General features: G+C 42.2%; 1 protein-coding gene across 3 annotated transcripts in view; it reads right to left on the bottom strand.

The window, feature by feature from the left end:
• The window catches only part of abcc4 (ATP binding cassette subfamily C member 4 (PEL blood group)), a 405,942-nt gene that overhangs the window by 223,274 nt on the left and 165,687 nt on the right, over nucleotides 1-16,981 (bottom strand). For all 3 annotated transcript variants that reach the window (XM_078545915.1, XM_078545916.1, XM_078545917.1), the window contains exons 12-13: nucleotides 12,911-13,005; nucleotides 6,797-6,883 (exon numbers count right to left, since the gene is read on the bottom strand). In XM_078545915.1, coding sequence (XP_078402041.1) covers nucleotides 6,797-6,883; nucleotides 12,911-13,005 — 182 coding nt within the window. The remainder of the gene's footprint in view (nucleotides 1-6,796; nucleotides 6,884-12,910; nucleotides 13,006-16,981) is intronic.

The raw sequence follows: 16,981 nt of genomic DNA, 5'->3' as shown, positions 1-16,981 counted from the left end.
TGAGGTATGACTGAGTCTAGAGCCTCCTCATCTGACTCGGACTCAGCAGATTTCTGGCCTCCAGCAGTCCTTCGAGTGCCAGAAACCTGCCTCTGCCTGCTGTGGATCAGACAATGCGATGTGCTCACCAGAATGTGACCCCAAGCTACTCTAGAGCTAAGTTCCATCGAGGTATGTGTTTCTGCGCTGGTGGAGGGTGTGGGTGAGTGCCATCATGGGTCTTCAATGAGGGTGTCATCAGATTCTTCGAGGTGTCTTTGGGGCTTGAGTTGAGGACCAGGGTCATGGACCCCCTCGGCTGCTTGTTAGATGTGCCAAGAAAGCAAGGAGAGAAATTAGTGAATGGCTGTGGAACAGGGAAACTGATTCACAGCATGGTTGTCGGAGGTGTGGAATAGAGCTTTAGTCAGCTAAAGTGTCTAATGGGTTAATGATCTAAAAGTGCTTACATTGCAGTAAAGAATGATATAAACTAATCATGTGGGGTGTCTTCGAAAAGTTTGTGGTTACAACTGCATCCTGTTATGTGCTAGACGAAACAATGGTGCCCTGATTAAATCTGCTATGGTAATTGATGTAATCTTTATCCACATAGCTGTAGTTAAACTGTCTCCTGTCTTATTGTGAAATGTCCCATCTGCCTGTAATTGTATTACTGCGCTCACCCTGTGTAAGTGCTAACCATGACATAACTGTGATTTCCTGATGTACGGACCTTATATGGTATGAACTTCCTGTTATGAGCTGTATAAACAACGCTGGATTCTCTGTTTGGGGAGTTAGGCTGACTAGGAACCGCGTGTGGTGTCCTGAGCAGCCGACTCCCAAGCATGCTTGAATAAATATAGTTTTGCTTCTAACAAGTCAGTGTTCTCGTAGTTGTGTCACGATTCGACAGAGGGATGTTGCACTGCTGGATCCACATGTGGTTGAGCACTGCCGACCTCACCGTCAGCACAGGAATGGTCCAGATCATCACCGATCAGCTGGGTGGTTCTATTTTCAAAGTCTGTTAGGACCTTGATGTCAGGCATTCCTCCACCAGTCTGCAACTTCTCCCTTTTGTTGTGTGCCAGTTTGCCCTGCATGAATACAGATGGAGTGAGTGTAAGCAGGACGCCTGTTAGGCCAGATGATAAGGATGCCTGGCATGTGTGGGTGGTGAGTAGTGCCATGGATGGGATAAGGACATGATCCACAGAGTAGATGGTGTGTGTGAGAGAGTGAATGATGATATCCCTTCAGCTGGCAGTGAGTGAGATCCTGTGGATGTGATGGGCTTGTGAGTGTGTGGATTGAGAGTGATGAGAAGATTGGCTTACCCTGGTGGAACAGAGGAGATCACTCATCGCCTTTTGGCACTGGGTGGCTATCCTCTTTTACAGGGCTTGGCGCTGACCACTGCTGCCACCGCCTTCTATGCTGGATTGGTGACCTTGCTTGCTGGTCTTCGCCCAGAATGGGGGTACAGGACTTCATAGCGAGCCTCCACTGCGTCCAGTAGGTGCCTGAGGGAGGGGTCGCTAAATTTGGGGGAAGCATCTTTCCTCCCTTTGGCAGCCATGACTTTGCAGCAGCTTCCGATGTCTTAGAGAATGCTAGCTCTGTGCAGGGGCACCCTTTAAAAATGGCACCTGGATTACTGAAGGCCTGAGGTGATGGCGGGGCTTGCGAATCAGAGGCCCCATCACCAGCAATCTGGCGTGTTTCCCAGGAAAGCATTATTAATGAGGTGGGACGGACCAGGAATGGGATGATATGGCACGAATCTCCGCCATGTGGCCGGCGGGTAAATGTCCTTTTTCCCGCCCACTACTGCACTTTGTGCAAATCTGGGATGATTCCACCCCCAGACTCAAAGAAATCCCTAGAGTATAGATTTTTAGGAAACATAGGTTTAAAGTCATCTTCTTCCTCTCAAATATGCTACACTTTCCACATAATGGGCTTCATTTTCAGGCCCCAGTGGGGCTGGGATTGGAGGCGAGTAGATGCTAAAAATAGTGTCACATGCCAGTTGTCCTGCTTTGTCCTGCCCCCAGGCCATTTTTGTGGAGGTGGGTTGGGGGTGCAGCAGCAGGGTATCCGGCCGCACACAGTGGTTAGCTGAACCAGGTTCCTAACGGCCTATTAAGGCCAATTAAAGGGAGCCGACCACAATTTTCCTGCCGGATTCCAGATCCCAGGAGGCTGCGGCTTAGCTGCTTAGGTATGGACTCCCAGAGACAGACATAGGGTGGGAGGGATGTTGGGGGTGCTGCAACAGCATTCCAGGCAGGCCCCATGGCAGGGTTCAGAATGAGCATAGAAAATCCTGCCCAATGTCTCAAATTCTAGAAACAATAATTAGGGACAAAATTAATAGTCATTTGGGCAAAGGAAAGTCAGAATGCATTTGTTAAGAGCAAATCGTGTTTAACACACGTGGAGTTTTTTGAAGAGGTAGCAGAGAAGTATGATGAGGGTAATGCTGTTGGTGTGGACTTCCAAAAGGCATTTGATACAGTGCCGCACAACAGACTTGTGAGGAAAGTTTCAGCTCATGGAATGAAGGGACAGTATAACATGAATATGAAATTGACTGAGTGACAGGAAACAGAGTATAGTAGTCAATGGCCATTTTTCTGGACTGGAGGAAGGTTTGTAGTGGAGTTCCTCAGGGGTCGCTGTTAGGACCCCTGCTCTTGCTGATATATATTAATCACCTTGACCTTAATATGTTGGGCAAAATTTCAAAATCTGTGGTTGATATGAATCTCGGAAACATTGTGAATTGTGAGGATGATAGTGTAGAACATCAAATGGACATCGAGAAGTTAGGGGAATGGGTGGACAAGTAGCACATGAAATTCAATGCAGAGAAGTGTGAAATGATTCATTTTGGTAGGGAGAACATGGAGGGACAATATAAAGGGTACAATTCTAAAGGGGAACAGGGTGTATGTGTGCATTATTCATTGAAGGTGGCAAGACAGGTTGAGAGAGCAGTTGAGAAAACATACAGTATCCTAGACTTTATTAATAGGGACACGGAGTACAAGAGCAAGGAGATTATGTTAATCTTGTATATAAACACTGGTTGAGGCTCAATCGGAGTATTGCGTCCAGTTCTGGGCACCACACTTTCGGAAAGATATGAAGGCATTCGAGAGTGCAGAAATGATTCATAACAATTGTTCAAGGGATGAGGAACTTTAGTTTTGTAGATAGTTTAGAGAAGTTGGGACTGTTTTCCTTGGAGGAGAGAAGGTTGAGAGGAGATTAGATAGAGATATTCAAACTCATGAGGGGTCTGGACAGAGTAGATGGAAAAAAAACTTCACACTCGTGCAAGGATCAAGATTGAGAGGACACAGATTTAAGTAATTGGCAAAAGAAACAATGGAGACATGAGCAGAAACTTCTTGCAGCAAGTGGTTAAGATCTGAAATAAGCTGTCTGACAGCGTGGTGGAGGCTAGTTCAATTGAAGCGTTCAAGAGACAATTGGATTAATTGAAAACAAAAAATGTGCAGGGTTACAGGGAGGAGGCAGGGAAACGGCACTAGGTGAATTGATCATTTGGAGAGCCGACACAGATGTGACAGGTCGAATGGCCTCCTTCTGTGTAACAATTTTGTAATTCTGTAAAGTAATGTATCCCAAATTTTATTTTCTGAAAGAAGTCCTATTTGAATTGAATTTGAATGAATGACCCTCTTCTGAGTGTCAAAACATCTTTGTTGAAAAAGAAATCCTGAAATTTTTTGCCTTTCAACGTTAACAGGAAAGGTGGTATTTCTGTGTCACTCTTGCCAAGGCAGATAGAAAGGATAAAAAGAAATCTAAGAATAATTCACAACCTCGAAGTGAGACTCTACAGCTTCACTGGCCCCTTTCTGGGTCTCCAAGGCTGAGTATCATACAATTACCATAAATATCAACATTAATAGGGTGCTTTTATGGTATAACTTATCAGCTCTATGAATGGATGAACTGATAGCACAAACAGAAGTAAATGAATATGATATGATAGCCATTACCGAGACATGGTTGCAAAATGACCATGGCTGGGGCCTAAATATTCAAGGGTATCTGACATTTCGGAAGGACAGGAAAGAAAGGGAAGTGGGTTGGCTCTGTTAATAAAGGGTGATATCAGTACAGTAGTGAAAAGTAATCTTGATTTGAATGATCAAGATGTAGAATCAGTTTGGGTGGAGATAGGAAATAGCAAAGTAAAGTCACTGGTGGGAATAGTTCAGAGGCCCCCTGAGGGTAGCTACATTTTGGGCAAAGTTTAAATCAAGAAATAATGTAGGCTTGTAAGAAAGGAACTGCAATAACCCTCATATAGACTGGATGAATAAAATTGGTAATGGAAGCCTGAAGGATGAGATCTTAGAGGGTAATTGGGAGTTTCTTAGAACACCACGTTCTGGAACCAACCAGGGAACAGGATATTTTAGACCTGTTAGTGTGCAATGAGGCAGGGTTAATTAATGACTACATAATAAAGGATCATCCAGGCAAGAGCGATCATAACATGACAGAATTTCACATTCAGTTTGAGGGTGAGAAATGTGGATCTGAAACTAGAGTCTTACACTTAAATAAAGGCAATTACAAGCGTATGAAGACAGAGTTGGCTAAATGGACTGGGAAAATATGTTAAAAGGTAAGATCATAGAGAAGCAGTGGCAGACATTTAAGGAGATATTTCATAACTCTCAACAAAGATAGATTCCATTGTGAAAGAGACCATGAGAAGGATGCACCATCTGTGCTAGGTGTGCAGGGTGGATAAAGGGGAACCAGGAGATGTAGAGCATATAGATTTCCAAAAGGCATTCAATGTGCCAAGTTGTTACATTAAAATTACAAAAGTTACTGCACAATAAAAGAGCTCAATGTGTTAAGGGTGATATATTAGCATTAGTATATATTAGAGGATTGGCTAACTAATAGGAAAGAGAGAGTCTGGATAAATGAGTCATTTTCAATTTAGCAAACTGTAATGAATGGAGTGCCACAGGAATCAGTGCTGGGTCCCAACCATTTATGACCTATATTAATGACTTGTATGAAGGAACCAAATCTATTGTAGCCAAATTTGCAGATAATACAAAGATAGGCAGGAAAGCAAGTTGTGAGGAGGATACAGTCTGCAAAGGAATATGGATAAGGTTAAATGAGTGGGCAAAAGTTTGGCAGATGAAGTATTATATGGGAAAGGTGAGGCTGTCCACTTGGCAAGGAAGAATAGAAAAGCAGAATATCATGAAAATGCTGCGGTAGAGGGGGATCTGGGTGTCCCTGTACATGAATCATAAACTGTTATCATGCAGGTACAGTAAGTAATTAGGAAGGCAAATGGAATAATGGCTTTTATTACAAGGGGCTTGGAGTATAAAAATAGGGAAGTCTTGCTACTATTGAACAGGGTACTGGCAAGACCACACCTGAAGTACTGTTTACAGTTTTGGTCTCCTTACTTTAAGGATGGATATACTTGCATTGGAAGCAATTCAGAAGAGGTTCACTAGGCTGATCCTTGGGATGGATGGGTTGTCTTATGAGGAAAAGTTGAGCAGGTTGGGCCTACATTCATTGGAGTTTGGAAGAATGAAAGGTGATCTTAATAAAACATGCAACATTCTGAGGAGGCTTAACAGGGTGAATGCTGAGAGGATGTTCTCCCTCATGGGGGAATCTAGAACTAGGGGCGCAGTTTAAAAATAAGGGGTCTCCCATTTAAGATGAAGATGAGGAAAAATTTATTCTCTTATGGGGTTGTTGGTCTTTAGAATTCTCTTCCACAAAGAGCAATGAAGTCTGGGTCATTGGATATATTCAAGGCTGAGTTAGGCAGATTTTTTATCTATAATTGAGTCAAGGGTTATGGGGGTAGGCAGAAAAGTAGAATTAAGACCACAATCAGATCAGTCATGATCTTACTGAATGACAGAGCAGGCTCAATGGGCTAAATGGCCTACTCCCACTTCTATTTCTTATAATCTATTGGTCAATTGAAAAATTCAAAACTGTGATTGATAGATTTTTGTTAGGCAAGGGTATGACATGGGTAAGAACCAAGTTGGGTGGATGGAGTTAAGATACAGATCTAACTGAATGGTGAAACAGGATTAAGTCACTAAATGGTCTATTCTTGTTGCTTTGTGGCTGTGACTGGAATCATTTGTAATGACTTTGTAAATCTAGCAATTTTATGATCACCTTTGAGTTCAATGCGTCATTATAATGATGCAACTTTCCAGCAATTTATGGCCTTTTATAATTTAAATTAACCTCAAAATATGTTTCAAAAGAAGTTCAAAGTAGCTCACATAACCGGCACAGTGTTTTAAAACCATATAAAACTGCTAGATAAAATTTATAATGTTAAAGAGCTTCTTAATGTGCCCAAATTCTAATATGTGATGGAGGTACAAAGTCTGTAATGCCTGGGCCAGAAATTCGTCAAAGCTCTTTAGTGTAGCAGGATTATGAAGGGACTTTTAGTCCTCCATGGTCCTGTGGAAAATTCCAATCACAGGGTCTTTTAAATAATCTGAAACAAAGATATAGCAATGCCCTGAACAAAAATTTACATGGATCACAAATGTGTAATCAAAATGTTAGTTTGTGTCTTTTTTCTTAAATTAAAGCCAATATTTGTACAGCATTTGTAAAGCTGAATATACTCAGAGAAAAAGTGTATTTAAAATACTTTTATTTAAAAATAAACTACCAGACATTTATCAGACAGACTCAATTGCTTATTATGCAAGGCAATTAGTTTTACGAAGCCACTCACTGTTCAAACAGGTGTCTCCCAACTTCAGCATCAACAGCACTGAGGGGGTCATCAAGCAAGTAGATATCAGCATCCTGATACATAGATCTTTAGGAAAAGAAACACGCGTTAAGGTGAAAATATTATTGGAAAAATCACTATTTTCCTTCTCAGCACATATTTTTCACATCAGTCTCGAGATCAATTTAGTAAGCAACTCTATTTTCTTTAATCCTTAAAACACTGTTACAAAACAACCTCGTTGTCTATTAGAATTATTAGGTACACGATCCACCATGGCAAAAGAATCAGAGGTGACATTAAAAAAATTATGCAGCAAGTCATGATCTGGAATAAACTATCTGAAGAGTTAGTAGAAGTAGATTCAATAGTAAATTTCATAAGGGAATTGGATAAATACTTGGAAGGGGAGAAAATTGCAGGAAAATTGCAGGCTATGAAAGGCTTGGAAGAAATATTAGAGTTTTAATATTAGAGTAGACAATGACATATTTTTCTAGTTACTGCTGTAATGTAGAGAAAGTGACAGCTAATTTGTGAAAAACAAGCTCCCACAAACAGAATTGTGATAATGACCAGATTTTTTTTAAAAAAGTGATGTTGATTGAATGATTAACATTGGCCAGGACATTGGGGACGACTCCCTAGCTCTTCTTTGAAATAGTACCATGGAATCTTTTACGTACACCTGTGGGGGATGACAAGTGTACTCAGCATCTCGGGAGGCCATCTAATGGATAGTTAAGCTAACCATCCCATTATAAGCTTTTCCTGTCGTACGAAAGTAGTAATACCTCAGGACTGAGGGAATGCTGCACTGTCTTTTGCATGAAATGTTAAACTGAGGCCTTGTCATCCCCAAACAAAAACAGAATTACCTGGAAAAACTCAGCAGGTCTGGCAGCATCAGTGGAGAAGAAAAGAGTCGACGTTTTGAGTCCAACATGACCCTTCAACAGAACTGAAGTATAGTTAGGAGAGGGGTGAAATATAAGCTGGTTTAAGGTGGGGGGCGGGGGGAGAGAAGTTGAGGGTGGGGTGGTTGTGGGCACAAGCAAGCAGTGATAGGAGCAGATAATCAAAAGATGTCACAGACAAAAGGATCAAAGAGGTGTTGAAGGTGGCGATATTATCTAAGAAAAGTGCTAATTAAGAATGGATGGCAGGATAGTGTACCTTGAGTATCCTGCCATCCATTCTTAATTAGCACTTTTCTTAGATAATGTCATCACCTTCAACACCTCTTTGATCCTTTTGTCTGTGACATCTTTTGATTATCTGCTCCTATCACTGCTTGCTTGTCCCCACAACCACCCCACCCTCAACTTCTCTCCCCCCGCCCCCCACCTTAAACCAGCTTATATTTCACCCCTCTCCTAACTATACTTCAGTTCTGTTGAAGGGTCATGTGGACTCGAAACGTCAACTCTTTTCTTCTCCACCGATGCTGCCAGACCTGCTGAGTTTTTCCAGGTAATTCTGTCTTTGTTTGGGGATGACAAGGCCTCAGTTTAACATTTCATGCAAAAGACAGTGCAGCATTCCCTCAGTCCTGAGGTATTACTACTTTCGTACGACAGGAAAAGCTTATAATGGGATGGTTAGCTTAACTATCCATTAGATGGCCTCCCGAGATGCTGAGTGGAAAAATGAGGCATCTCTCATAATAGATCTTAGTGGGCAGGTAGATGTGATGTGTTCCATGGTCTGGGACTCTCAGCCACAATAACTCTTCAGTTCATCCCTCAACTTCGACTTGTGGAACAGGAGGCCGCACTGGCAAATTTGATAAAATGCTATCCACTGGCTTCAAGTGAGGTCAAAGCCAGTGACCTCAGGAGCTAACAAGAATGTAGTGGTATTGAGGGGCAGCATAGTGAGGGGGATAGACACAGCTCACTGCAGCCGAGAGCGAGAGTCCAGAAGGCTGTGTTGCCTGCTCGATGCTAGGGATTGGGACGTCTGCTCTGGCCTGGAGAGGAACTTGCAGTGGGAGCAGAAGGATCCAGTGTTCGTGGTCCATGTATATACCAACGACATAGGTAGGGCTAAGAGGTTCTGCTTAGAGGATATGACCAGCTAGGGGTTAAATTAAAAAGGAGAACCTCAAAGGTAATAATCTCTGGATTATCTGAGCCACGAGCAAATTGGCATAGGGTAAATAAGATTGGAGAGTTAAATGCATGGCTCAAAGATTGGTGTGGGAGAAATGGGTTTAGATTCCTGGGGAAAGTGGGAGCTGTACCATTGGGATGGTCTTCACCTCAACCAGGATGGGACCAGTGTTATGGCGAGTCGTATAACTAGGGCAGTAGAGAGGGCTTTAAACTAAATAGTGGGGTTGGGGGTTGGTGGTGGTGAAGATGTGATAAACTAAAGAGAGAGAAGAAAGTAGGATAGTAATAAGAGAAATGGTTATCAGAGTGCGAAAGGAAGGGACAGAGTGTACAAACATAAAAGTGAGCCAGCAGTTAAGGCTAGAGATTTTGAAAATAATAAGTCAGAATTAAAGGCTCCCTATCTGAATGCATGCAGCATTCACAACAAGTAGATGAATTGACTGCACAAATTGGAGCTGAAGAAGTCATACTGGACTCGAAACATTAACTCTGTTTCTCTCTCTACAGATGCTGCCAGATCTGCTGAGTTTTTCCAGCATTTTCTGTTTTTTATTTCAGATCTCCAGCATTCTTAATATTTAGCTCTTAAAATTCGGTAGGAATTGTTTATTGGCCACTAAATAGTAGTGGTAATGTAGACATGGTATAAATCAGGAAACTAGAGGTGCATGTACCAAGGGTAATACAGTAATCATGGGGGACTTCAATCTACATATAGGCTAGTTAAACCTAATTAGCACGAATGCTGAGGAGGACAAATTCCTGGAATGTATACATGATGGTTTTCTAGAACAGTATGTTGAAGAACCAACTAGAGAATGGGTTATTTTAGATCTAGTTTTGTGCAGTGAGAAAGGGCTAATTAATAATCTTGTTGCAACAGAGCCTTTAGGGAAGAGTGACCATAAAATGTTAAAATTTTACATGAAGTTTGAAAGTGATGTAGTTCTATCTGAAACTAGGGTCTTTAATCTAAACAAAGGAAACCACGCAGCCATGAGGGGCAAGTTGGCTGAAGTAGTTTGGGGAACTACATTAAAAGATATGACGGTGGACAGGCAATGGCTAGCATTTAAAGAACTAATACATGGTTTGCAACAAATTTACATTCCTTTAAGGAACAAAAAGCCAGCAAGAAAAGTGATCCAACTATGGCCAACAAGAGAAGTTAAAGATTCTATTAGAATAAAGGGAGAGGCATATAAAGCTGCCAAAAAAGTACTAAGTCTGAGGATTGAGAGAATTTTAAAATTCAGCAAAGGAGAACCAAGAAATTGAAAAGGAAAGTGAAAATGAAAATGAAATATGAAAGTAAACTAATGAACAACATAAAAATGGACTCCAAGAGTTACTATAGGTATGTAAAAAGGAAACGGCTAGTAAAGACAAATGTGGGCACATTACAAGCAGAAAGTGGAGCATTTTTAATGGGTAATAAGAAATGGCAGAGAAATTAAACAAATACTGTGTGTCTGTCTTCATGGAGGAAGATACAAAACACCTCCCTGAAATATTAAGGAGCCAAGGGACTGATGAGATTGAGGACCTGAAAGAACTTTAGTAAAAATTAGTGCTGGAGAAATTAATGGGACTGAAAGTAAATCCCCTGGACCTGATGATCTACCCCAGAGTGTTGAATGAGGTGACTGTAGAGGTAATGGATGCATTGATCATCTTTCAAAATTCTATAGATTCTGGAACGGTTCCTGCAGATTGGAAGGTAGAAAATGTAACCTCACTATTTAAGAAAGGAGGGAGAGAGAAAACGGGGAACTACAGACCTGCTAGCCTGACATCAGTAGTAGGGAAAATGCTAGAATCTATTTTAAAGGATGTGATAAGTGGGCACTTAGAAAATAATGGTAGCATTGGGCATGGATTTGTGAAAGGGAAATCATGTTTGACAACCCTGTTTGAGTTCTTTGAGGATGTTACTAGCTGGATAATAAGGGAGAACCAATGAATGTGGTGTATTTGGGTTTTCAGAAGGCTTTCGATAAGGTCCCTCACAAGAGTTTAGTAAGAAAAATTAGAGTAGATGGGATTGGGGATAACATACTGGCATGGATTGAGAATTGGTTAATGGACAGAAAACAGAGAGTAGGAAACAACGGATCATTCTTCTTCGACACTTCATAGGAAGTGTCGATGTCCAAAGGGGCCTGGTATTCTTGTACATAAGTCACTGAGAGCCAACATGCAAATGCAACAAGCAATCAAGAAGGCAAATGGTATGTTAGCCTTTATTGCAAAGGGGATTTGAGTACAGGAGTAAGGAAGTCTTACTACAGTTGTATAGAGCCTTGGTGAGACCACACCTGAAGGACTGTGTGCAGTCTTGGTCTTCTGATTCAAGGAAGGATATACTGACGAAAGAGAAATTGCAGAAGAGGTTCATCAGACTAATCCCTTTGATAGTGAGATTGAGGAGACTGGGCCTGTATTCTCTAGAGTTTAGAAGAATGAGGTGACGTCATTGAAGTGTACAAAATTCTTACAGTGCTCGACAAGGTGGATGCTGGAAGGATGCTTCCCCTGGCTAGGGCGTTTAGAACCAGGGGACAGAGTCTCAGATTAAGAGGTAGGCTATTTAGGACCGAGATGAGAAGGAATCATTTCAGTCAGTCAGAGGGTGGTGAAGCTTTGAAATTCTCTACCCAAGAGGGCTATGGAGGCTGTCATTGAGTAGGTTCAAAGCAGGAGTTGCTAGATTTCTGGATACCAATGACATCAAGGGATTTGGGGATAGAGTGGGAAGATGGCATTGAGGTAGATAGTCAGCCATGATCTAGAGGAATGGCGGAGCAGGCTTGAGGGACCAAATAGCCTATTCCTGCTCCTTTGTTCCTATTAAAGACCAGTCCCTTTGGATCCGGGCCTCCCAGTAGTAGTCTTTAAGGCTTGGGAAACCATGCTCCTCATCTTGCTTTAGAAGCCAAGGGTGCTTGGGATATATTTGTGGCCTCTATTTGCCCAGAAATTTGTGGGAAGATGACTATCTAGGTCACAGAATTGTTGATTTGCTATCTTAATTGTCAGCATTTGAAATAGGAAAGCAGGAAGAATATTTATCTATATTTTGTTCCACTCTACCTAGGGATGATATCAGCACATTACTCCATCTGGTTAGGTTGGCGTATATGCTGGAGAGAATGGGACGGAAGGTTTCCATGTATAGGGCACGACATTTCTGGGTGACATGCATAACAAGGTATCTAAAGCCAGACAAGCCATTTAAAGGATTAGGGCTTGCATGTTTGTGTGGGGACATCTTGAATATAAGTCTCTGTTTCAGAGTAATTGCATTTGTAACTGGAGAGCCACCCTAATACTTTGAAAAATGTTGGGAGCAAGGTGGTTTGGTTGGTTACTCATCATAGTATGTCATGAGCAAACAAGGATATTTTGTGTTCAATTCCTTCTGTCTGTAGTCTATGAATGGTTACGTTCATTCTGACTCTCATGATTAAAGGTTCAATAGTCAGGGTGAAGAGAAAGGGAGATATGAGCCATCCCTATCATGTCCCTCTGTAGAGTTCGAATGTAGATAAGCAAAGATCATTGGTGCATACTGTGGATGTGAGGTGGGTGGTATATTTTAATGCACTACTTAAATATGCTGCAAAAAGTTATCCTCAAGTGTCACAGGGAGAAATGTCCATAATTGTCCAATTAAATGTTCATTCTTCATTCGGGGAGATGATCAGGTCAGATGATCACTAGAATGGCGAACTACTTTGAATAGCAATCTAGTGTTGTTCCTTAAGAACTGGCTCCAGAAGAGACCTCTTTATGTGGATCTCAGCCAATTGTTTACTGACCATCAATCGATTTTTCATCAAAAATAAAAGCAGCCCTTGAAATAGCTTAAAAAATGTTTACCTACACTTGGCAAAATAAAAAACAATTTTCATCATTTTCTTCAAAGGCATTTTCTAAATAAGCAGAGTTATAGACACCAGCCAAAGTCTGGTATAGTAAGAACCTCATTTACCTAGCCAAATTCACTCGAGCTTTTTGTCCTCCACTGAGTGTGACTCCACGGTCTCCAATCTGGGTCAGGTCACCATCCTGAAGCAGTTCCAAATCCTATCAAAGTCACACACAAAATAAAGGAAGCTTTTGGCATTTTTTTTCAAGAATTTCAGAAGTATCAGTTAAATTGGTTTCATCAACAAGGCTTGATTTGATCAAAGGATTACTTCATACGTTTAAAACTTTCAGGGGATGCATACACACAGATCATTTTGAGAGATTCTCCTTTCACTGGTGGTACATAGGTAAGCAAGAGAGTAGTTTACAAATTTGACCCGATGGTATTATAGCTTTTTATGCCTGAAAGCTCATGCACAAGCTTTCTAATTGTTTCAGCAGAGGCTCACACTCCAGAGATCTTAAGGCACTGGTTACTGCAAAGACTATGGGCCCTTACAACATTCCAGCAATAGTACAGAAGGCTTGTGCTCCAAAACTAGCCACACCCCTAGCCAAGCTGTTCCAGTAGAACTACAACACTGGCATCTACCAGACAATGTGGAAAATTGCCAAGGTTATGTCTTGTCCACAAAAAGCAGAACAAATCCAACCCAGCCAATTACTGCCCCATCAGTCTACTCTAGGTCATCATCTAAGTGATGGAAACTGTCGTCAATTGTGCTATCAAGCAGCAGCTACTCAGCAATAATCTGCTTGCTGACACTAAGTTTGGGTTCTGCCTGGGCCACTCAGCTTCTGGCCTCATTACAGCATTGGTCCAAACATGGACAAAAGAACTGAACTCAAGAGGAAAAGTGAGAGTGACTGCCCTTGACATCAAGGCAACATTTGACCAAGTGTGGCATCAAGGAACCCAAGCAAAACTAGAGTCAATGGGAATCGGGGAAAGCTCTCCGCTGATTGAAGTAATATCTCAGTTCCAGGACTTCACTGCAGGAGTTCATCAGAGTAGTATCCTAGGCCCAACCATCTTCAGCTGCTTCATCAAGACCTTTGCTCCATCTTAAGGTCAGAAGTGGGGATGTTTGCTGATGATTGTACAATGTTCAGCACCATTCGCGACTCCTCAGATACTGAAGCAGTCTGTGCCCATATGCAGCAAGACCTGGACAACATTTAGGTTTGGGCTGGAGAGTGCGAGAGGAGGACTCTGGGACAGGCAGTCAGCAGCACCTAGAGGAGAGTGCGAGAGGACGACTCTGGGACAGGCAGCCAGCAGCACCTAGAGGAGAGTGCGAGAGGACCACCCTGGGACAGGCAGTCAACAGCACCTAGAGGAGAATGCGGGAGGAGCACTCTGGAATAGGCAGTCAACAGCAGCTAGAGGAGAGAGCGAGAGGAGGACCCTGGGACAGGCAGTCAGCAGCAGCTAGAGGAGAGAGTGAGAGGAGGACTCTGGGACAGGCAGTCAGCAGCACCTAGAGAAGAGTGTGTGAGGAGTGTTCTCTGCAGTCACCGTCGCAAAGTGAAAAAAAAGTGATATCACAGGAAAACCGTTGGTTCATTGGATGGTAAGTAACTGCTAGTTTGAAGTACCTATTCTAAATTGATTTCAGATTAAGGGTGACTACTGGGGCCCAAGATCGGAGGCCTAACACTTCAGCTTCAACTCAGCAGAGAGAGCGAGATCCAATTGATTTTAAAAAGTGTATTTTGAATCTCTATTCTAACTTGCTTTCAGATTAAAGGTAAATAGGAGAAATATTTTACAGATTGATAAACTAAATACCAGTAGGAAATTTAAAAACAAATTTAAAAACTAATTAAATAAAAGAGATGCAGGGCCAGATGTGTTGTAGCTGCATGATGTGGGAGTTGGTGGACCCCATTGTGGTTCCTAGTGACCACATCCGTAAGAAATGTTGGTTGCTCGAGGAACTCTGGCTCAGAGTTGATGAGCTGGAGTCTGAGCTTCAGACACTGCGACACATCAGGGAGGGGGAGAGTTACCTGGATGCTGTGTTTCAGGAGACAGTCACACCCCTTAGATTAACTATCTTAAATTTGGCTAGTGGTCAGGGACAGGAGGGTGCAAGTATGAGTGAGGCATGTAGATGGATCCAGGAAGTAGCACTGCAGGAGCCTCAACCCTCGCCCTTTTCCAACAGGTTCAAGATTCTTGCTCCCTGTGTGGACGAGAGCGGGGACTGTAGAGAGGATGAGCAAACTGACCATAGCGCCATGGTACAGAGAGCCATTCAAGTGGGAGAAGAAAAGAGAAATGTAGTTGTAATCGGGAATAGTATATTTAGGGGAACAGATACTGTTCTCTGTAGCCAGGATCGAGAGTCCCGAAGGCTGTGTTGCCTACCTGGTGCCAGGGTTAAGGATATCTTATCTGGGCTGCAGAGGAACTTTGGAGTTGGAGGGGAAAGATCCAGTTGTCGTAGTCCACGTAGGTACCAACGATATAGGTAGAAGGAGGAAAGAGGTTCTGCTGAGGGAATACGAGCAGCTAGGGGCTAAATTAAAAAGCAGAACCAAAAAGGTAATAATCTCCGGATTACTACCTGAGCCAAGGGCTAATTGGCATAGGGTCAATAAGATTAAAGATTGCGTGGCTCAAAGATTGGTATGGGAGAAGTGGGTTCGAATTCATGAGACACTGGCAGCAGTACTGGGGAAAGAGGGAGCTATTCCGTTCGGACAGGCTCCACTTGAATCATGCTGGGACCAATGTCCTGGCGAATTGCATAACTAGGGTCGTAGACAGGGCTTTAAACTAAATAGTGGGCGGGGGGAGGAGGGTTCAGTTGCATGGAAATATAAAAAGATCAAAGTTTAAGGAGAGGGTAAGGGTGCAGGTTAGTGATGAGGCTGATTGCTATCAAAAGGTGAAAGGAAGAGACAGAGTGTGTGAACGCCATATTGCACTAAAGAGTCATATAAGAGTAGGGAAAATTGACAATAGGGCAAACTTAAAGGCTTTGTATCTGAATGTGTGTAGCATTCGGAATAAAACTAATGAATTAACAGCGCAAATAGAGACAAATAGGTATGATTTGGTGGCGATTACTGAGACGTGGTTACAGGGAGAACAGGTTTGGGAGTTGAATATCCAAGGGTACTCAGTGTTTCGGAAGGATAGGCAGGAAGGAAAAGGAGGGGGTGTAGCTTTGTTAGTAAAGGAAGAGATCAGTGCTATAGTGAGGAATGATATAGGCACTGGAGAGCAAGACATAGAGTCAGTCTGGGTAGAAATAAGAAATAGCAAGGGAAAGAAGTCCCTGGTGGGAGTAATGTATAGGTCCCCAAACAGTAGTTTAGCAGTAGGGCACAGTATAAACCAGGAAATCCTGGGAGCATGTAAGAAAGGCACGGCAATAATCATGGGTGATTTTAATATGCAAAAGACTGGACTAATCAAATTGGCATGGGTAGCCTTGAGGGAGAGTTCATAGAGTGTATTAAAGATTGTTTCTTGGAGCAATATGTTGTGGAACCAACCAGGGAGTAGGCTATTCTGGATTTGGTTTTATGTAATGAGATGGGATTAATTAATGATCTCAGAGTAAAGGATCCTCTAGGGAAGAGTGATCATAGTATGATAGAATTTCAAGTTCAGTTGGAGAGCAAGAAACTTGAGTCCCACACTAGTGTTCTGGAGTTAAACAAAGGTAACTACATAGGTATGAGGATAGATTTGGCCCTAGTGGACTGGGCAGGAAGGCTACAAGGTAGGACAGTTGATGAACAGTGGCAGATATTTAAAGGAGATATTCAATTCCTCCCAAGTAAAATATATCAATGAGGAAGAAAGATGGTAAGAGGGGGAAAAAGCATCCATGGTTAAGCAAGGAAGTTAAAGATAATATAAAGGCAAAAACTAAGGCATACCAAATTGCAAAGGTCAGTGGCAGGCTGGAAGATTGGGAAGCTTTTAAAGATGAACAAAGGGTTACTAAAAAAATAAAAAGAGCGAAGGTAAATTACGAAATAAAAATAGTGCAAAATGTAAAAACTGATAGCAAAAGCTTCTACAAGTATATAAAAGGAAAGAGAGTAGCTACAGTGAATGTTGGTCCCTTGGAGGATGCGACTGGGGAGTTAATAGTGGGAAATGCAGAAA

Source organism: Cetorhinus maximus, chromosome 7, assembly GCF_964194155.1.
Source record: "Cetorhinus maximus chromosome 7, sCetMax3.hap1.1, whole genome shotgun sequence".
Lineage (NCBI taxonomy): Eukaryota > Metazoa > Chordata > Chondrichthyes > Lamniformes > Cetorhinidae > Cetorhinus > Cetorhinus maximus.
This window is presented reverse-complemented; position numbering and strand designations above follow the sequence as displayed.